This window comes from Canis lupus, chromosome 19, assembly GCF_003254725.2.
Source record: "Canis lupus dingo isolate Sandy chromosome 19, ASM325472v2, whole genome shotgun sequence".
In the NCBI taxonomy this organism is placed as follows: domain Eukaryota; kingdom Metazoa; phylum Chordata; class Mammalia; order Carnivora; family Canidae; genus Canis; species Canis lupus.
Window position 1 is genome coordinate 43,505,313 of NC_064261.1, and position 18,224 is coordinate 43,523,536.

An 18,224-nucleotide genomic window follows, 5' to 3' on the forward strand; every position below is an offset into this window, starting at 1 on the left:
AAATTTAGGGGTAATTGATATAAATTTGGTAAGTGGGGTCAAGAATTATGGACCAACATGAAGAGTAAGTGACGAATGAGTTGTTCAAGAAGAGACAGGGAAAATGTATCTCACAAAGAAGAGAGTTGCTTCAAAGGGTAAGAAGAGAACCAGAATAATTCAGTATCATGGAAGTCAGAGTGAGACAATCTCAACCTTTGTTTATTGGTTGAATTTATAGTGGAAAAATATAAGCATTAAATATGCCATTACAATTAATCTCTTTTGACATGTTGCTATATATTCTGCTCTTAAATTCATGTTCACATACATGTGTAAATGTGAATATGTAGATATGTTTTTGTGATTAGGATGTTTTCTTTTGAGCATTGTGATAAACAAAAATCATAAAGAAAATATCTTCACTTTGTATCACTCTCTCTCTCATCCCCTTGATCCCAGCACAGTCCCTTGAGCATCTCTCTTTCTTGTTCCAGGGTTTCCATACCTACTGTCTGTCCCTTGTGTTTGAAATACCCTCAGCTTCTTCTCTTTCTAATCCTTCAAATCTCAGCTTCTATATCATCACTTCAGAGAAATCACTCCTGACCTCAGATCTCCTCTGCCGTTCTCTATTTTTTGCTTTTATTTTTGCTTCCTTAACAAAACCAATCAAAACTTACAATTATTTCATAAATCCCCATGTTTACTCATTCGTTTCCTTGCTTGTTTTATTTCTGTTTACCCTCCTAGAACCTCAGCTTCATTGAAGAGGCACTGTCTGTCTCACTCACTCGTCTCTGGGATCTCATTCAGTACTTGACACTTTGTTGAGGTTTAATAAATATTTGATTTGGAAGAATTAGGACAAAGCATTATTTTGTTGCATGTTTCAGTTATCTCTCTATATCTGCAAATTGCTGGTTCCTTGGTGCACATAATTAGTTATTTTTTCTATTTTAAAACAAGATGGTATAAAAGAGATAAGGGCAAAATAAGAAAAGAGGAAACACAACTCCGTAACAGATACCACATCTCTGTTGTCACTGCACTAAAACAGAGCATTCAATATTACTGCCTCACAAATGCTGAGTATATTTTTATCCTCTTTTATTTTAGCAAATACGAATAGCATAATTCAAAAATTGAGCATCCACTCCCTTAAAACTTGAGGTAAAATTTAAATAGAAGTGCCCAAGGAATATTTTATCATATTTAATTTAAAACTCTTCAAAATAACTTCAGAAGAGTCAGACTAGCTTCTTTTAAGTGGAACCTCAGCAGAACATGCTAGGATAATAGATCCACTTAATTCCACAGGCTGATTTTTTTAGATACTTAAAACAACAAAGGCCAGAAAACATCAGTATGAGTACTCAGAGATGATTAAGAAGCTGTGCATCAATTAGAAAGGTAAATCTCCGTGCAGGCCTACAGCAGTCAGGCCAACAGAAGCAGTGTATTCTTTATTATTCCAGGGTCCAGTGATTATGGAATGCTTCACTGTTAGTGGAAATGCAGACCTGAAAACACACTGCTAAAGTGTCTATCTATCTTATCGGGCAGATGATTTTCCCCCAAGTTTGGGGAACATTTGACAACCATTCAAAATTACTGGGCTTTATCTTACGTAGGATCAGTTTAACTAGTTTTTCCCCCCTTCTTTCAAAGTTATTGAGGCAAGTTTCTGTAAGCATAAATGTCTGATAAGAACCTTTTAATAGTGTCATTATGTGGTCAACTTTGCTCAAATTTAAGAAAATTTGACATTTACATAGCTAATAGCCCTTTCAATGTGCATTGATACTTCTATTAAATTTAATGACTTTAAATCAGTGATGGAAGGAAGGACATTAGAGTCTTTGATAAAGGATTACAAATACTTGCGACTCTTTCTGTCTGATACAGTCTCTGTTTTAGAACTGCTGTATGTGATTAGAGACATCTGCCTTGTAAGGGAGCTTTTTGCCCTTGCAAATAATTGGAGACTTCACCTTCCAATAAAAACATCTGGTGTTCCCCTCCTGCAAACCATTTCCAAACACCAAACTTTCCTTTGTGGATGGAACTTATGTAAAATTTGAAAATTGAATGGATGTGCTGCTACTTTATATCCTTCTTTCCTTTCAGAGTTTATCAATATTTAAAATTGTTTTCGACTCTTTAAAAGGCTATGTATTTCAGTCATCTTAGATAATTGAGAGATTGACGTAAATAAAAGCCTAACATATAACTTGTCTTCATAATTCTCATCTTATAAATTCAGTGTGTGCCATAGGTTCAAATGCATTTGAAATGCATTTTTCATTTAAAAACAGTGCTATTGGGCAGCCCCTGTGGCCCAGCGGTTTAGTGCCACCTTCAGCCAGGGGTGTGATCCTGGAGACCGGAGATGGAGTCCCACATGGGGCTCCCTGCACAGAGCCTGCTTCTCCCTCTGCCTGTGTCTGTCTGTCTGTCTGTCTATCTCTGTCTGTTATGAGTAAATAAATAAATAAATCTAAAAAGGAAAACAATGTTCTTAATTATTGTTGAGTTTTGTAACTGGAAAATCATACGTAAATTAGTGTGCCTCCAGAACTATTATTGGCAAAATGTGTATGAGCTCTAGATCTTGGGAAGAAAGAACAGGACACTGGGAACCTGAGTGTAGGGTACAAAAATGGCATTCTTTCACTTTTATAGTCTTTCCTTTTTCACAAACTCCATGATATGTTTTTTTGTTTTCATGAAAGTTTTTTTTTTTCCACCAGAGGAAAACTGGTAAGGCAAGCATTTGTCCATCAGTGAAGCTACTTTTCTTCTTCAAGAATATATTTACCCACTTACTAGTTATTACATATTTCAAAAGTTCTCCTCTCATAATAAAATGCATGACAATATGTGTGAATTGGGAAACTTTATTTTTGACTTTCATTTTGAAAATCTTTATAAAATCGTTTAAAGTTGTTAAAAATATACACAACAGACACACACAATGATGATGTAGATGGACTTTCATATCCAGATGTAGTCCTGAGACTACAGCTGCATAAAGCGATTTGTAAAATGCTGAGCTATATTTTAATACAGTTCAAAAGCAATACTTTGAAGACAAAGAAGCAATAAATCAACCACGATTCTTATTGCTTGTTAATATATTTTTCCTTAAGTCTACCAGTCAAGATTGCTTTATAACAACATACTGAAATGCAATTCAAGAAAATACACTTTGCTCTAATTAAAACATGGAATTACTTTTTTTCCTGGAGCATTTTTATATGCATTGTGCTATTTGTGCTGATGTACATTTCTCCAGAAGAGGTTATGCTAGGTTTGCCAATGTGCATTCTGAAAACTGCCCCCAAGTTTGCTGTCTGAAAGAGCACATAAATGCTAGAACCTATTACCAGGTGAGCTCAGTGCTCCATCTTTCCAAAAACAACTGGATTGCAATGCATCTCCTGCAGAATTCCATGAAGGACACTTTCCAAGATTCAAGTCCCCCAGTCATGGCATACAATACAATTCCTGCACCATATGGAACACCCACCACCCAAGATATTAACCTGAAGAACTTACTTGTGTTAATATGATCAGACTTGCTGCTCTTTGGGGCTGGTCTCTCACACTGTGTGCCTGACCAGTTAGTGGAGCATCTAGAAAAATTAAAAAAATAAAGAAGAAAAATTGGTTTATAATAAAACTCACAAATCTGCTAATATAATAACTTTAACCAAATGAAATGAAGAGCCAGCCATCACTGATTCATAAATATTAGGTATAGAGTTCTGCTAATGTCCTGTATATTGCCGGTATGTGGAGGGTAGTTTCAACCGGACGTCATTTGTTGAAAATTTTTTTAAAAATTTAGGTTTACAGTCATTTTTCTTATCCTATGTTAAAACTTAAATTTAGTATATTTTATAGCAAAACTGAAATCTTAATTAAGAATTAGGAATCAATTTAAGAAGTACTGAAAATTGCAAGTAGCCACAATAAAAACTGAGTTGGCCTGTCAAGCAGATCGATCTTTAAGTTTCTGGGACTTTTTTTCCCCTGGCCTGCTCTATGTCCAAAGTTTAATTAAACACCCAACAGCAAATGGTCATCTGTCTCAGTTCAAACCGCAGAATTTTTACTCTTCTAATCATGCATAGGGAAATGCAGTCCATTCCCATTTAAAATCAGACTTCTGTCTCTATGGAATCAAGAAAACGTGCCCAAGTTTTTAGTGGAAGAAGCCGTCTTCCCCATATAGGTACCATGACACTATGATGAAAAGTCTAACAGAGGGTGAAAATAATAGATCTGGTTAAAGTCCTTTACTTAAACATAAATCACAGCCATATAATTAGCTGGATGCATCAAAATAAATGCTGGAATGGTTTTAGCTACATTTCAATAATGCCTATTGGCTAGCCCAAGATGCCTCTGTGCATCTGTCAGAGGAAATCCACAGAGAGACCGCTTAATTGGCTTCAATTCTTATTTAAAATGACTGTCAAATGTCACCATATTAAGAATAGTTGCACACAGTGAAAGAACAGCTTCCAGAACCATTTCAAGTAGATCTCTCTGGGCATGGTGGCCAAACTAAATAACTGCAATTTCAAGGTTTCTGCCAATAATGTCATAGTCAATTCAGATAGCTGAAGCTGTGCTTGGAACTAGGCTTCGATGATGCCATGTGAATTATCTGGGATATCTGTGAGGACAGCATTGGCTCTCCAAAAACATGGGTGAAAGCTCATAAAATCATCATGACTGAAAACTTCAAATCATGAAAACAAAAATTTGTTTCATTAAAGCATATATTAATGTCAGCATAATTGACAATAATGTTATCATTCAAGAATATAGTTATTTGATTAATAATGATATTGTAAAAGTATGAGTATGGATTATGGTTTAAATGAATATTAATATCATATTATTATTAGGTCATCATGCATCATCTTACCTTTTTGTTTAGATTTTTTATAACAAGTTTATGTATCTATTTCCTATACACATTTACTATATACCATAATGCAATAAATCATTAAAGTAGATAAATAAATTTTAAGGCCGGGTCAATGACTCTGTCTACATTCCTGAAGTAAGGTAATGGAATGAGCACACTTTTACAAAATTATAATAAAGTGAACAATGGATAAAATCATTGATTTTTAAAAGTCATTTCTTTTCCTCACTTGTGGTTTTACAGATGATGATCTACATAACTGTTCCAATTCTTTACAGTTTCTAATTCTTGACACAGTCCACAGATAATACAAAATAATGTCTTTAGGATGATTTTGTAAAATGTTGTTGGAGTGAATTCTGATCATTGCAAAATTCTTTCTGTTTTACATAGAAAGAATTTGTCACATTTGTCAAATCTTCCTGAGGAAGTTTTACATACTAATGGAAAAAAGACCAATACTGATTGCTTAATAATTTTATTATGTAGCTTATGTATTCAAGGTTATTTTTGTGCAGGCATATTGAATTACTGATTAAAATATAAAGATTGGCTCTTTACATTACCTTCTTTTATAACCAAATAAAAACAAACCTAAATCAGGGTTCATGTTAAATAAGAAGAATGACCTGAGATACATTTTGTTATGTTATTACTAGAGATAAGAACCTCTGGGCTCATCATTACACTGAGATGCTTAGAAGTCAAAAAGTGAAATTGCTCAAAATAGGAGGATTAAATGCTAAATTACCAGATTGTGTTTGGACACGAACATCACATATTTTAATTACTTTAGGAAGTGATGAAATATATGGCTTTAGAACCCCGGAAGAATAAAAAGAGATTTTTAAGCAAAGAAGATAAGGATAGTGTGATTCTCAATTCCATACTCTGGAATTATTTAGGTAAGACAAGTGGTAATTCTGAACTGTACTAATTATCTATTTTATCCAGAACTTGGAACCCAGTATTTATGATGGATAAAAGAAATCACCTACTAATGGTAATAAATCTCTTCTCTTTTAAATTGTGGAACCACTTTTAAATTCCTAATCTTCAAGGAATATTTTACTTATTACATACTGGAAAAAACTCTCAAAGACTGTGCTGGAGAAATAATTTTAACAGTTATACATCTTAATAAGCTGATGATCACCTTGCAATTTTCCCTATACTCCTTATAAAACAATGTTTTATGGCCAAATATAAAATGTATTCTACTGTTCAACATTTGTTACATTTTTTAAAAATTATCTCTTTTGAGATACTAAATCAAATAGAAGTCATTATTCTTGTTGCCTACCTTACAAAATGACTACTTAAGGCATTTGCTGCTCCACGAGCTCTTCTTCCAGTGGTTGATTTAAGACCAAGGATTTTTACCATCTTTAAAGAAATTCATAAATTTCTATACTCTGAATAGACTACAACGATCAAAGCTATTAAGGGCAGAACATTTAGGAATCGGAATATCTGAGGATCATCAAAATTTCTTGTCCAATTCCTCACTGAATCATTTGCATTACCGTGCTGACTATGATATTTCTGGCATCTCTTTTTCATTATTCCTCAAGTAAAATCCACAGTCCATGCCCCGGTCACCTTTAATCTGTACTGTTGTAATCCACTGCTCCCTACTAGTCATCTTCAGATAATTGTCTTCAAGGAAGGCCTTCGTGTACCTCCCAAGATTTAAAATAAATTTTTAAATGTTTTTTAAGTTTATTATTTATTTATTTTAAATATTTTATTTATTTATTCATGAGAGACACAGAGAGACAGGCAGAGACACAGGCAGAGGGAGAAGCAGGCTCCATGCAGGGAGCCCGATGTGGGACTCAATCCCGGGACCCCGGGGTCACACCCTGAGCCCAAGGCAGGCGCTAAACTGCTGAGCCACCCAGGGATTCCCTATTTATTTATTTTAGGGAGGGAGGGAGAGGAGAAGAAGGAAAGAATATCCAAGCAGACTCCTGCTGAGTACAGAGCCCAACGCAAGCCTCAATCTCATGAGCCATGAGATCAGGACCTGAGCAGAAACCAAGAATTTGATGCTTAACTGACTGAGCTCCACAGATGACTACCTGCCTTTACTTTATTCCTTACCAGCACAAACACTTCTGTGTCATTCCTTTTACAATTATTCTATAGGTTGTTTCCTACTATCCTTAACCTTAGGACAATACAAATCCCCTTCTTTTTCTTATGTGTTTACCACTATGGCAGTCTGAATTATTTAAGATTTTTAACACTGGTGAATTTTAACTAAGTATTGTTGGAACATGGATAGAGAGAGAGAGAAAGAGGTAGAGAAAGACTTATTTATCTAAACTATCTTTTATCCTTCTTTTTTTCACATCATCATATAAAGATATTGCTTCTGGCAGGTTCTTTATACATTTTTTTTCATCATGATAAATGTACTGTTAAATCTCCATCTTCTTTTTCTCCCACCCTCCTGTCCACCTCCCCTGTGGTAACCATTTGTTCTCTACAGGTAAGAGTCTGTTTCTTGGCTTCTCTCTCATTTTTTCTTTGCTCATCTGTTTTGTTTCTTAAATTCCACACATGAGTGAGATCATATGGTATCTGTCTTTCTCTGATTGACGTATTTAACTTAGCATTATACTCTCTAGCTCTATCTATGTTATTGCAAATGGAAAGATTTCATTCTTTTTTTATGGCTCCTAGCAGTTTCTTGAAGTCAATAGCTGCCTGGTAAAGTGTTATAGATTTTACAGTTTTTGACTTCTTCCCTTCTCTCTAAGGCTATTGACATTAAAAAGAAGATTATTTACTGCTGCATTATTTTCTTAATCTTATTCTTCCGCTTACATTATAGCTATATGTATAAAATAGTCTGAATTCTAATATATTTTGTGATATTTCATTATGTTCTATATTAGTATGGTTAGCAAACTGAAAAAAATTGCTAAAATTGAAATTCTAGAGTCCCATATATCACGGATTTTCATTAAGCAGCTTGGAGTTTGGACCAGAAATCTTCACTTTGATGAAGTGATTCTGATGCAAGTAATTCACAAATCACACTTCAAGAAATATTTGAGACAACTTATTGCTATAGTCCCATAGACTTTGTCCTTATATCAAATATTATTTGATCTTTTAAAAAAATTTTGGGTGAGAATAATAATATGCATGCCCAGCATGATTATTCAGAAGATTAAATTATATTGGTAAAAGTTCTTTACATAGTATTAGAAAGCTGAGTGAGTTTTTGATTTTGATAACTAATTTTCATCTGAATGTTACTACATAAAATATGCAGTTAGTTGAAAAGTAGTGTTAGAGGACATAGTTAGTAGTTACTGTGTCCTTTAAAAATTTGTGAAATTATTGTATAGTTATAATATACTCTGTTTCAATTGTAATATTCTGTATCACAAGGGAATACCTTCATGTAAAGGCAATAGCAGAACAGATATTACTAGGAAGAATAGTAAACATTTTCAGAATATCAAAATCAGGTTAGCAAATATAAAGGGGATAAAAAATAATCTCTAAAAGGAACAGTTTTTACAGGTAAGCATAGATACAAGCCATATAATTAAACTGTCCAAAATACTGCTATCTCTGAAGTAGTACAGTGATTGAGAATTGAGAATATTAGATACAAAATACGACAGGTGTTGTAAAATCTGAGATACTACCTTTCACTGTATAACAATGATCAACTTACATGGACTACAAATGTCATATTGCAGAAATGTGGTCTAGAGTCACCTGCTTTGGGAGAAGTTCAAAATAAAATAATGAGATTAATATCTACTCCCTTTTTTCATCAAATTTAAAGGTCATGGGACTCTTCTGACCAAAGTAAAATTCAAAGGTGAACCTTAAAGTAATTTGGAATTGAATTTCTCCTCCTCAATATATGTGCTAGGCTACCCTTATTAACCATGATGATAGAGACATTCAGGGAAAAAAAAAAAAACTCACAGGGGAAAAAATGGCACAAAGGGATTAAAGAAACTTTAGAAAACTTGTGCACAGTGTCATGCATGCTTTAGTGTTCCAAAAGCTTCAGTCAGAAAAATTGAAAAATTCTACATTTTGTGCACTAGATTTATATAGTACTATTTCCATATTTCTGTAAAGAAAATTTTAAAAAAAGCACTGGCAAAATACTTTGTCCAATTAATTTTGCAAATTTCTGGTGTTGAAATGACTGCATTTGCATGGTGTGCCTCACTTTGACTCACTTTGACTGACTATACTGTTGTGTAATTCCCAGTATTTTTTGTGCCTTCTCCATGCGAACAGTAGTTTGTAAGATGTTATGTATTTAGACAGATATTTATTCACCGGTTTGTTAATTTTATTGTAAAACACTTTTCAATATATTATTGTTTCATGACTTTCTGAGTTAAAATTATTTCATATACACATAATGATTCATATTTTTTTGTAACATGCCCCCTAAATTTCCTGTACTCACTTTGATGTGAAATTTTGCATAAGATCCAATTAACATTTGCTGAACTTTGTGCCAGATCTTAGGATAAGTATATTCATACGAAAAATACTCTTACTCACTCTTGTAATAACCTAGGAGTTGGAATTACTATGTGAAGTGAGGATGTGCATATTCAAATAATTTGCCAGGAAAAAAAATAGCTTAAGTAGAGGAATAAAATGTGATGTCATTATTTCATTATTGTTTTCTGCAACAATGCCATGATCGTTCTAATTCAATGCAGGAGTAGGAAGAAATGCTTTTCTTTAGTCCCTTATGCCCAGGAGAGTACCAATTTCTCAATAAAAAGTCAGAATATTGTCTGAACAAAAGGAAATAGTGTATTTTTTTGAGTCATAGATTTGTAAGAATTACCACATTGGCTCAGACCTGTGATCAAAATGTTTAACATTCTGTCTCTAGCAGTGAAATTGAGGAATATATTATTAAAGAGTGTTTATATCCTTCTTGACATCAATTTCACATCTTTATATTGGTTCCAAAATATTGTACGTGTGTCTAATATATCTTTAAAGATCCATTATCTATAAATTCATCTATATTATTACTCAGTCCACTCTTGAACTTCCAAAACTATTGACCCTATATTTCACTTATTTGGTATTTTTTTACATACAATTTTGCACTACAATTTCTATTTATGCAGTACTATTCTCAATCTAAATTTAACTGTTACTTCTTACATGGGAACAGGCAGGTATTACCTTGTTTTTTTTTTTTTTTTTTTTTCAGAAAGCTTAAGGTAGTAGCTTAAATTTATGTTTGTTTTTATAAGTATACTTGATTCTACTCTATAAGAATATAATTCATTGTTTTAAAATATTACATTAAATCATTGTGTTATCTAGTACTGATAAGATTAGTAAGACAAAACTAATCTTACTTTAATATTAAGAGAATTCGATCAGAAAGGGTTCTTGGTTTGAGAAATGTTAACGTGATAAAGTTAAAAAAAAAGATATTCAATAATATCTGACCAGTAATTATTTTAGGAAAAGTAAAAATTAATAAGAAATTGAAAAGGTGGCAATGAAAGAAATAAAATTAATAGAATGGATTTTTAAAAGTGATTTATTTTAAGAAGAAAGGTAGAATAAAAAAAAGATGAAATCTAGTTTGCCAAGTAATTACCCATAAAGGGAAGTTTGTTAAGATTGAGTGGTTTAAGTTAGAAATGTTTAAACATATAATTTTGCACAGGCTACTTGAGCAGAAATGGCCACCAAAGTGTGAAATGATGACTGAATAAATACTAAAAAAAAGAAATCTATAGTAATGAAAAAGTTTATCATCTAGATATTCACAGAAAATTTTATTGAAAGCAGATCTGAAAAGCATGAGGTGTTTTTTAGACTGAGTAGACAATTTGTACTTCACTGAGTACATGCACCAGATAAAAAGGAATAGGAATAATAATAAAATTAGTATTAAGTAATATGATGGATGTAACTGAAGACCTAAAAGCAGGCTATTACGTTAGAAACAGTGGTTATAAGGCTATAGCTAAAGGTGAGAGGAAAAACATGATGTATGCTGTAATACAATAAGAGGGCTCTCTCTACACATTGCCAAGACAAAAGGCCAATCCTACAATTGTCTTAAAAAGCTACCAAACCATAAGGGGTGGGATTCTCTATGCTTAGTGCCATGGACACAAAGTAACTATTTTACCACCTGAATATTTTGTGATTTAGCACAAGATAAAGGTGAACAATAAAGAATATTTCTATTAAAAAAAAAAAAACACCTCATGAATGCCCTTCCTATTTCTTAGGGCTTTTGTGTGGTACCAGTGATGAAATTTGAAACAAATTATTATGAGGATGTCTGGCATATCTAACTGTTACATTTTTAAGTATCATTCAAGATACATTAATCCCATGCAAATCTGAGGCAATGGTAGGAAGATCTGGAAGTGTTATCACAAGGTTTTGAGTGTATGAATGTCTTTAAGTCCAATATAACTTTAATTCTCTAAAAAAATATATTTAATTTACTTTCTATTGCACTACTCATGTGCTGGGAAATTGATGTTAGTCAGACTAATTTATAGCCCAAATCACTGAAAAATGATTCTGACATCAAAACGGTCTCTGCTTTCTGATACTTCAGCATAGCCTTTATTCTACTTACAAGACTACTACATGTTCTCCAAAAGCTAACATGAAAGCTTCCCATCAATCATTTGTACTTGATTAAGGCACCCTGTGTTAGTATCAATATCAGCTTCCCAATTACCACCTTTCAGCCTTCCTCAAAATCTAGGACCTAAACTTTCAAAATATTTGTTTTACATTTAATTGTTTTAAAAAATAAAACAAGTAATCAAAAAAAAAAAAAGAGAGAGAGAGACATATGAGATAGTTTGAGAATGATTTGCTAAAGTCAAGATTCAGTATGAATTAAACAATTTGTATATCTCATGTAGATGTTAGTCATACAACAGTCACCAGGTCTGTTCAACATTTATAGAATCATGTTGCAGGCAGAAACAAGGAGACTTTAGGACAAAAGATGCCCATTAACACATTTCTTTCCTAATCCAAATGTTGATTACTTTCTGACTGAAGGTAAGAAGGTTTATGCAGGCAATGGGTAAAAATTGATTTAGGAAGTAGAGAAGAGGGATCCCTGGGTGGCGCAGTGGTTTGGCACCTGCCTTTGGCCCAGGGCGTGATCCTGGAGACCCGGGATCGAATCCCACGTCGGGCTTCCGGTGCATGGAGCCTGCTTCTCCCTCTGCCTGTGTCTCTGCCTCTCTCTCTCTCTGTATGTGACTATCATAAATAAATAAAAATTTTAAAAAAAAAAAAAAAAAAAAAAAAGGAAGTAGAGAAGAATATCTTCAATAAATCTAAAATGCCATACAATATTACAGTTACATAATTTTACATTATGGAGAAAACTGCAATTTGGGGTTATAAACATTTTTATTCATTTGGTCAGCATACAATCATAAATATGGTACATTCTATATGCATATTTCCATATGATAAGTATCTAAAACATGCATTTGCCTATAATTATGCTAGATTGTGATGAACTTAAGGTGGGGATTGTGTATTATTCATCTTTGTATTCTATCATTTCTATCTTTTTAAAAAAATTTATTTATTTATTCAAGAGAGACACAAAGAGAGAGGCAGAGACATAGGCAGAGGGAGAAGCAGGCTCCCTGTGGGGAGTCAGATGTGGGACTTGATCCCTGACCCAAGGATCACACCCTGAGCCAAAGAGATGCTCAACTGCTGAGCCACCCAGGCATCCCTGTAGTCTCTATTTCTTGAGCAGTCTCTGGCACATGGTCAGTGTGTGTATGTTGCCATTTAACTAAATGAATAGATCCACAAGGCAGGGAAGATGCATGGTTGAACACATAAATATGCGACTGTATAGAGAGAAGTTTCATAAACATATGGGGTGCTTATTTTATGAAGAATATGTAGCGCCATTCATAAGAACTTGCTTTCAATTAGTTGTCAGTCAGTCATTTCTCACTAAAAGGAATATTGATCCACTACGGGAAACACTTCATATAAAAGAACCACAGTAATAGGCAAATCTTTTCTTTCTTCTTTTTTTTTCTTCTTTCCTTCTTTCTTGGCTTCTCTTTTCCCTACCTTTCCTCTTTCATTCATTAATTCTTCCCTTTATAAAATCAGATGATCCCATTCTAGCAACTTGGGCATGAAAAAAATTTACTTATTCAATGATACAAATTGTGTGATATTTCATTTCTTGTCTCAGGATGCAGTCAACAAAGAAATGCTTTTTCTTTCATGACAAAAATTCTAAAAGTGCTTGCCTGATGAAAAAAAAAATATATATATGGCAATTAAATTTAATTTAAGGGCAGCCCCAGTGGCGCAGCAGTTTGGCGCTGCTTGCAGCCCAGGGTGTGATCCTGGAGACCCGGGATCAAGTCCCACATCGGGCTCCCTGCATGGAGCCTGCTTCTCCCTCTGCCTGTGTCTCTGCCCCTCTCTCTCTCTCTCTCTCTCTCTCTGTGTCTCTCATAAATAAATAAATATTTTTTAAAAAGTATTTAAAAAATAAATGTAATTAATTTAATTCAATCATTTAATTTAAACTATTGTCTGAAATTAAAATGCTGGTATGCAGGGATACAAATTGCCATTTGTGTGAATTTGGAATCAGACAGACCTGTATTGTAGTCTCACCTCCCCTCCTCATAGGCAATTCACGCATTTCAGTTTTTTAGTTTATAGTAACAGGAGAGAGAGAATGATACTTCCTGCTTTGTCACACATTGTCCATAGATATCACCTCATATGACATCACCTTTGTTTTCTCCTCAAATCCACTTCCTTTTTAGTTTGTTATCTATTTTTTATGTTTTCCTTTTACTGCCTCAAAAGATTTTTCCTTATTCCTTCCTTGTTTTTTGCAAGGTAAGTTGATTATCTTAAAATCTAAAAAAAAAAAAAAAGCTTCCTTGGGATATTAAATGACATAATGATGTGTATAAAATTTACACATCATTTAACTTAATTTAATGCAAATGATGATATTATGAATATTAAATTATTAAATTTAAAGGCTGTATACCTCATGCCAATATCTACATAGTTGTAATTTCTGATTTGTATGCTCATTAGAAGAAGTATTAGGCTTAAGATTTTATACTCCTTTAACATAATGACTTCTGTCTGTTACTATTGTACTATAGAAAAGGAGAAAGAACATATTTTCTTAAATAATGATAGTATAAGGAATCTTTAATTATTTTTTTACTCTGAAATCAACGTTGCTATTTAAACCATATGTGCCTGATCCTTTTCTGGAAAGTGTATAAAATTAGTTGGGGGTCAGGTACGAGGCCTTAGAGTGACTATTTAGTTTTCTTGACTTTTCCCAGCAATGGAATAGGAGCAAGAAATAAGCATTTGTTGTTAAAAGCATCTGAAATTGTGATTGTTTTCTATCACAGTAAAATCTGGGGAAAGCAGTCTAAATAGAAAAAACATATTTAATTGTTAAAGAAGTAACATTAACAAATGAAAATATTATGTGGTTATATTGTGGTTTCTTTGGTTATTCCGATTTGCTGATTATGTGAAATCATATATATGATTACGTGTCCCCAAATCAAGGGAAGATAATGTGAGAACATCAAAGCTTTATAACTGTAGCTGCCCAATATATATAACTCTGTAGTAAATGCTCTTTGTTAAGTAGTGCCACTGTACTGTCAAGGCGAAAACTAGACTTAAAAACTTGTACAGAAAGATGTGATATCTGTATTGTGTGTTTTCCCCACGGCACTGCCGGCATGGTGAAAGCTAGGACAAGTTACAACTTGTTACCTGGGATCATATAGGATAGCTATTGATGTGACAGCTTTTCTTGGCCTTACTACTCCAAAAGACGTGCACATCTCATATTTTCTGTTTTGAACATATGCCAAGGGGCAGGAAAGCAAATAAGGAATGTGCAATGACCTGACTCTTACAACGTGGACAACCCAGGCCCCTAAAGTTGAATTGCTCAATACCCCTGCTGAAAAGTTGTGATCTGTTTGAAATCACTCATGACAAGTTCCTTGGTTCTTCTTAAATATTCTCTATGGGGCCACAAGGTCGCTGGTCCACATGGAGGAATGCTGCTCAGCCTGACAGCAAGACCACAGAGAGCAAACCCTGGAGTCTCCTTTCTGCAAGACCAGTATTTTCAGAAACCAAGGCCTTAATTAACTGCAATGTAGAGAATAATTCCTATCTCTTTAAAATTTGTGACAGAAACAGAACTTGTTATCCTCTTCCCAAAAGTCCCGCCAAAGGCTTCTCTAGTACTTGTACATTTTCCTTACGTGTTTCTCACCCTAAGGACTTAGAAAATAATGCTGAACTTTTAATAAAATAATTAGATTGGAACAATCACAAAACCAAAGAAAATGATGAAACACCTAATGCAGATTTCTCTCTTAATGAATGTCCCTTTGGTATTTATATATTTGTTTTGCATCTTTCTGCATTTAAAAATTCTACTTCGAAAATGATTATGAAACTAATTCTCCTGTGTGTTTTCTAAGGAAATTGAGGGCAGACCCATTGTCCTTTCTTTCTCAATAGGACTTGAGCTGGGCTTTACTTACTATCCATGCACTGCTTGCGTTTTATTTATGCCACATAGCACCTTATTTTCAATAAGAAGCACTTTAAAAAAAAAAAAAAAGCTGCACTTTATTTTTCACCTTCAGACTCCTAGAAGCCCAGATTATACCAGGTTATGATCATTTATGTCTGGTGTATTACAATGGCTTTAAGATTTTCCTTTTTAATTTTTTTTAATGTTTATGTTGAAGAACAATACTCTATGTTCTTTACATATATTATATTTCTTAATCCTGTTGTTTCTAAAATTGTTTCTAAAACAATTTTAGAAAGTACATGCTATTAGCATTTCCATATTAAGATGACAAAAGAGCCAGAGGAGAAAAACTAAACAACCAAAACAAACTGCAATCCTGAGATATAATATCCTCTATCACTCGGCTCTTGTATGCCTTGTTTACCACAAAACACTTTTAAAAAGTCATTTTTTAAGTCATTTTTTTAATTGAAAAACATCTTTGTCCTTTTCATTGCAAATTGGGATTAATTTTTAAATCTCCCTCTTACACTGTTGGTGGGAATGTGAACTGGTGCAGCCACTCTGGAAAACTGTGTGGAGGTTCCTCAAACAGTTAAAAATATACCTGCCCTACGACCCAGCAATTGCACTGTTGGGGATTTACCCCAAAGATACAAATGCAATGAAACGCCGGGACACCTGCACCCCGATGTTTCTAGCAGCAATGGCCACGATAGCCAAACTGTGGAAGGAGCCTCGGTGTCCAACGAAAGATGAATGGATAAAGAAGATGTGGTCTATGTATACAATGGAATATTACTCAGCTATTAGAAATGACAAATACCCACCATTTGCTTCAACGTGGATGGAACTGGAGGGTATTATGCTGAGTGAAGTAAGTCAGTCAGAGAAGCACAAACATTATATGTTCTCATTCATTTGGGAAATATAAATAATAGTGAAAGGGAAAATAAGGGAAGGGAGAAGAAATGTGTGGGAAATATCAGAAAGGGAGACAGAACGTAAAGACTGCTAACTCTGGGAAACGAACTAGGGGTGGTAGAAGGGGAGGAGGGCGGGGGGTGGGAGTGAATGGGTGACGGGCACTGGGTGTTATTCTGTATGTTAGTAAATTGAACACCAAGAAAAAAAAAATAAATAAATCTCTCTCTCTCTCTCTCTCTTTTTTTTTTTTTGCAAACCCATAGCTTCTGTTCTAGCACAGCACCGTGTCATCAAAACCTTTCTAAAACATTCAGATGGCTATGATATTCCATATTTCAAACATTATCAGTGTTCCTCTATTGCTTATGGAATGAATTTCAAATTTCTAGCTAAGCATTCTATATTCCTCAGAATTATTTCACTGTCTAATATCATTGTCCAATCCTCCTTTATAAGCATTATTTATTTACATCACTCAAATTCCCAGAGCCCCTGGCATGTTCCTTCTTCCCTCATCTTTTACTTCAAATAGACTCACAGGCCCTCAAGGGCAGGGGCTATATCTTACTTTCCTCTTCTTCCCTGTCTATTTTTGATAGAGATTCCCAGACTAAAAACAATAAACAAACAAAAAGCAAGGAGAAGTGACAACAAAAACAAATAAAATTATGTTCTTCTAATAAGTTAAGATGTTGAATTAAACCTACTTAGATCTTTACAGAGAGCTATTTAACCTGGATTCCAGAACACTCAGGAAACACCTCAGGGTAGCATTAGATGGTATCATAAAGGTGAGAAAGAGAATAACAAATCATGATAAGATCAAACACTTTTCTGTTTTTTTTTTTTTTCCTGACTCTTGTAGTTTTGAAAATTTAATAACAAAGTAGGATGTGGTATTATAATGATTACAGAAAGATGATCATATCATAGGCTGTCAGATCTTGCAATACAATATAGGCACCAAGACATTATTTTTTAGCAACATTAGCTAAGAACATACTATGTGCAGAACATATGCTAGCTATTAGGGCAAAACAGATAAATCAGACACAACTTCTTACTTGAAGGAATTTACAATCTTCCAGAGAGAAACAGACATATAAATTTAAAGAAGCCATAGAGTGTACAACAGGCAACATTCCCAGGCCAATTTCATAGAAATATGTTCCATGTCCAAAGGCCACACACAGATGAGAGGTCAATTTTAGCCATAAAATATGGAATATCATAGTGGAGTATGAAAAATGGAAGCACACACACATAGTCTCACACACGAATGATCAAAGAAAGGAGATAAGTTTTTTGGAAACCATTTTTTCCTAAAAAAGATGAACAAAAAAACCAGATACCCATATAAATCTAAGTAAACCAAAAAGGAAAAAAAAAAAGGTAATAGATTGGGGGGAAATGCTCATAGTACGTTATTTTTAGCTTTTGTTTGAAATGAAGAAGTAAAACATAAAAACTAACATCACTATCTTGTTTTTGGCCAAATGGAGAATGGTTCTTGCCATGGGCAAGAAGCAATAATATATATTATAAGAAATGTCTTGGAGCTCTGCCATTTTCAAAACAGTCAGTGCCTGAATTGATAGGATTTCAGAAGCCATGCACTATCAGAGTTAGATCTTTTTGGTTCTCTTTTTTCAGATGACACAAATAAGTTTAAAAACTGCCTTTTTTCTTCTCTTTTTAAAAAAGAATATAGATTATATAGAAAACTATTTTTAAAAAGTAAATATTACCCAAATTCTCCAATAA

The 18,224-nt window shown here is 33.8% G+C and overlaps 1 protein-coding gene across 1 annotated transcript in view; it reads right to left on the reverse strand.

Moving 5' to 3' along the window:
- Positions 1–18,224, reverse strand: part of LRP1B (LDL receptor related protein 1B) — a 1,837,374-nt gene that overhangs the window by 14,926 nt on the left and 1,804,224 nt on the right. The window contains exon 87 of the mRNA XM_049097407.1: positions 3,541–3,617. Coding sequence (XP_048953364.1) covers positions 3,541–3,617 — 77 coding nt within the window. The remainder of the gene's footprint in view (positions 1–3,540; positions 3,618–18,224) is intronic.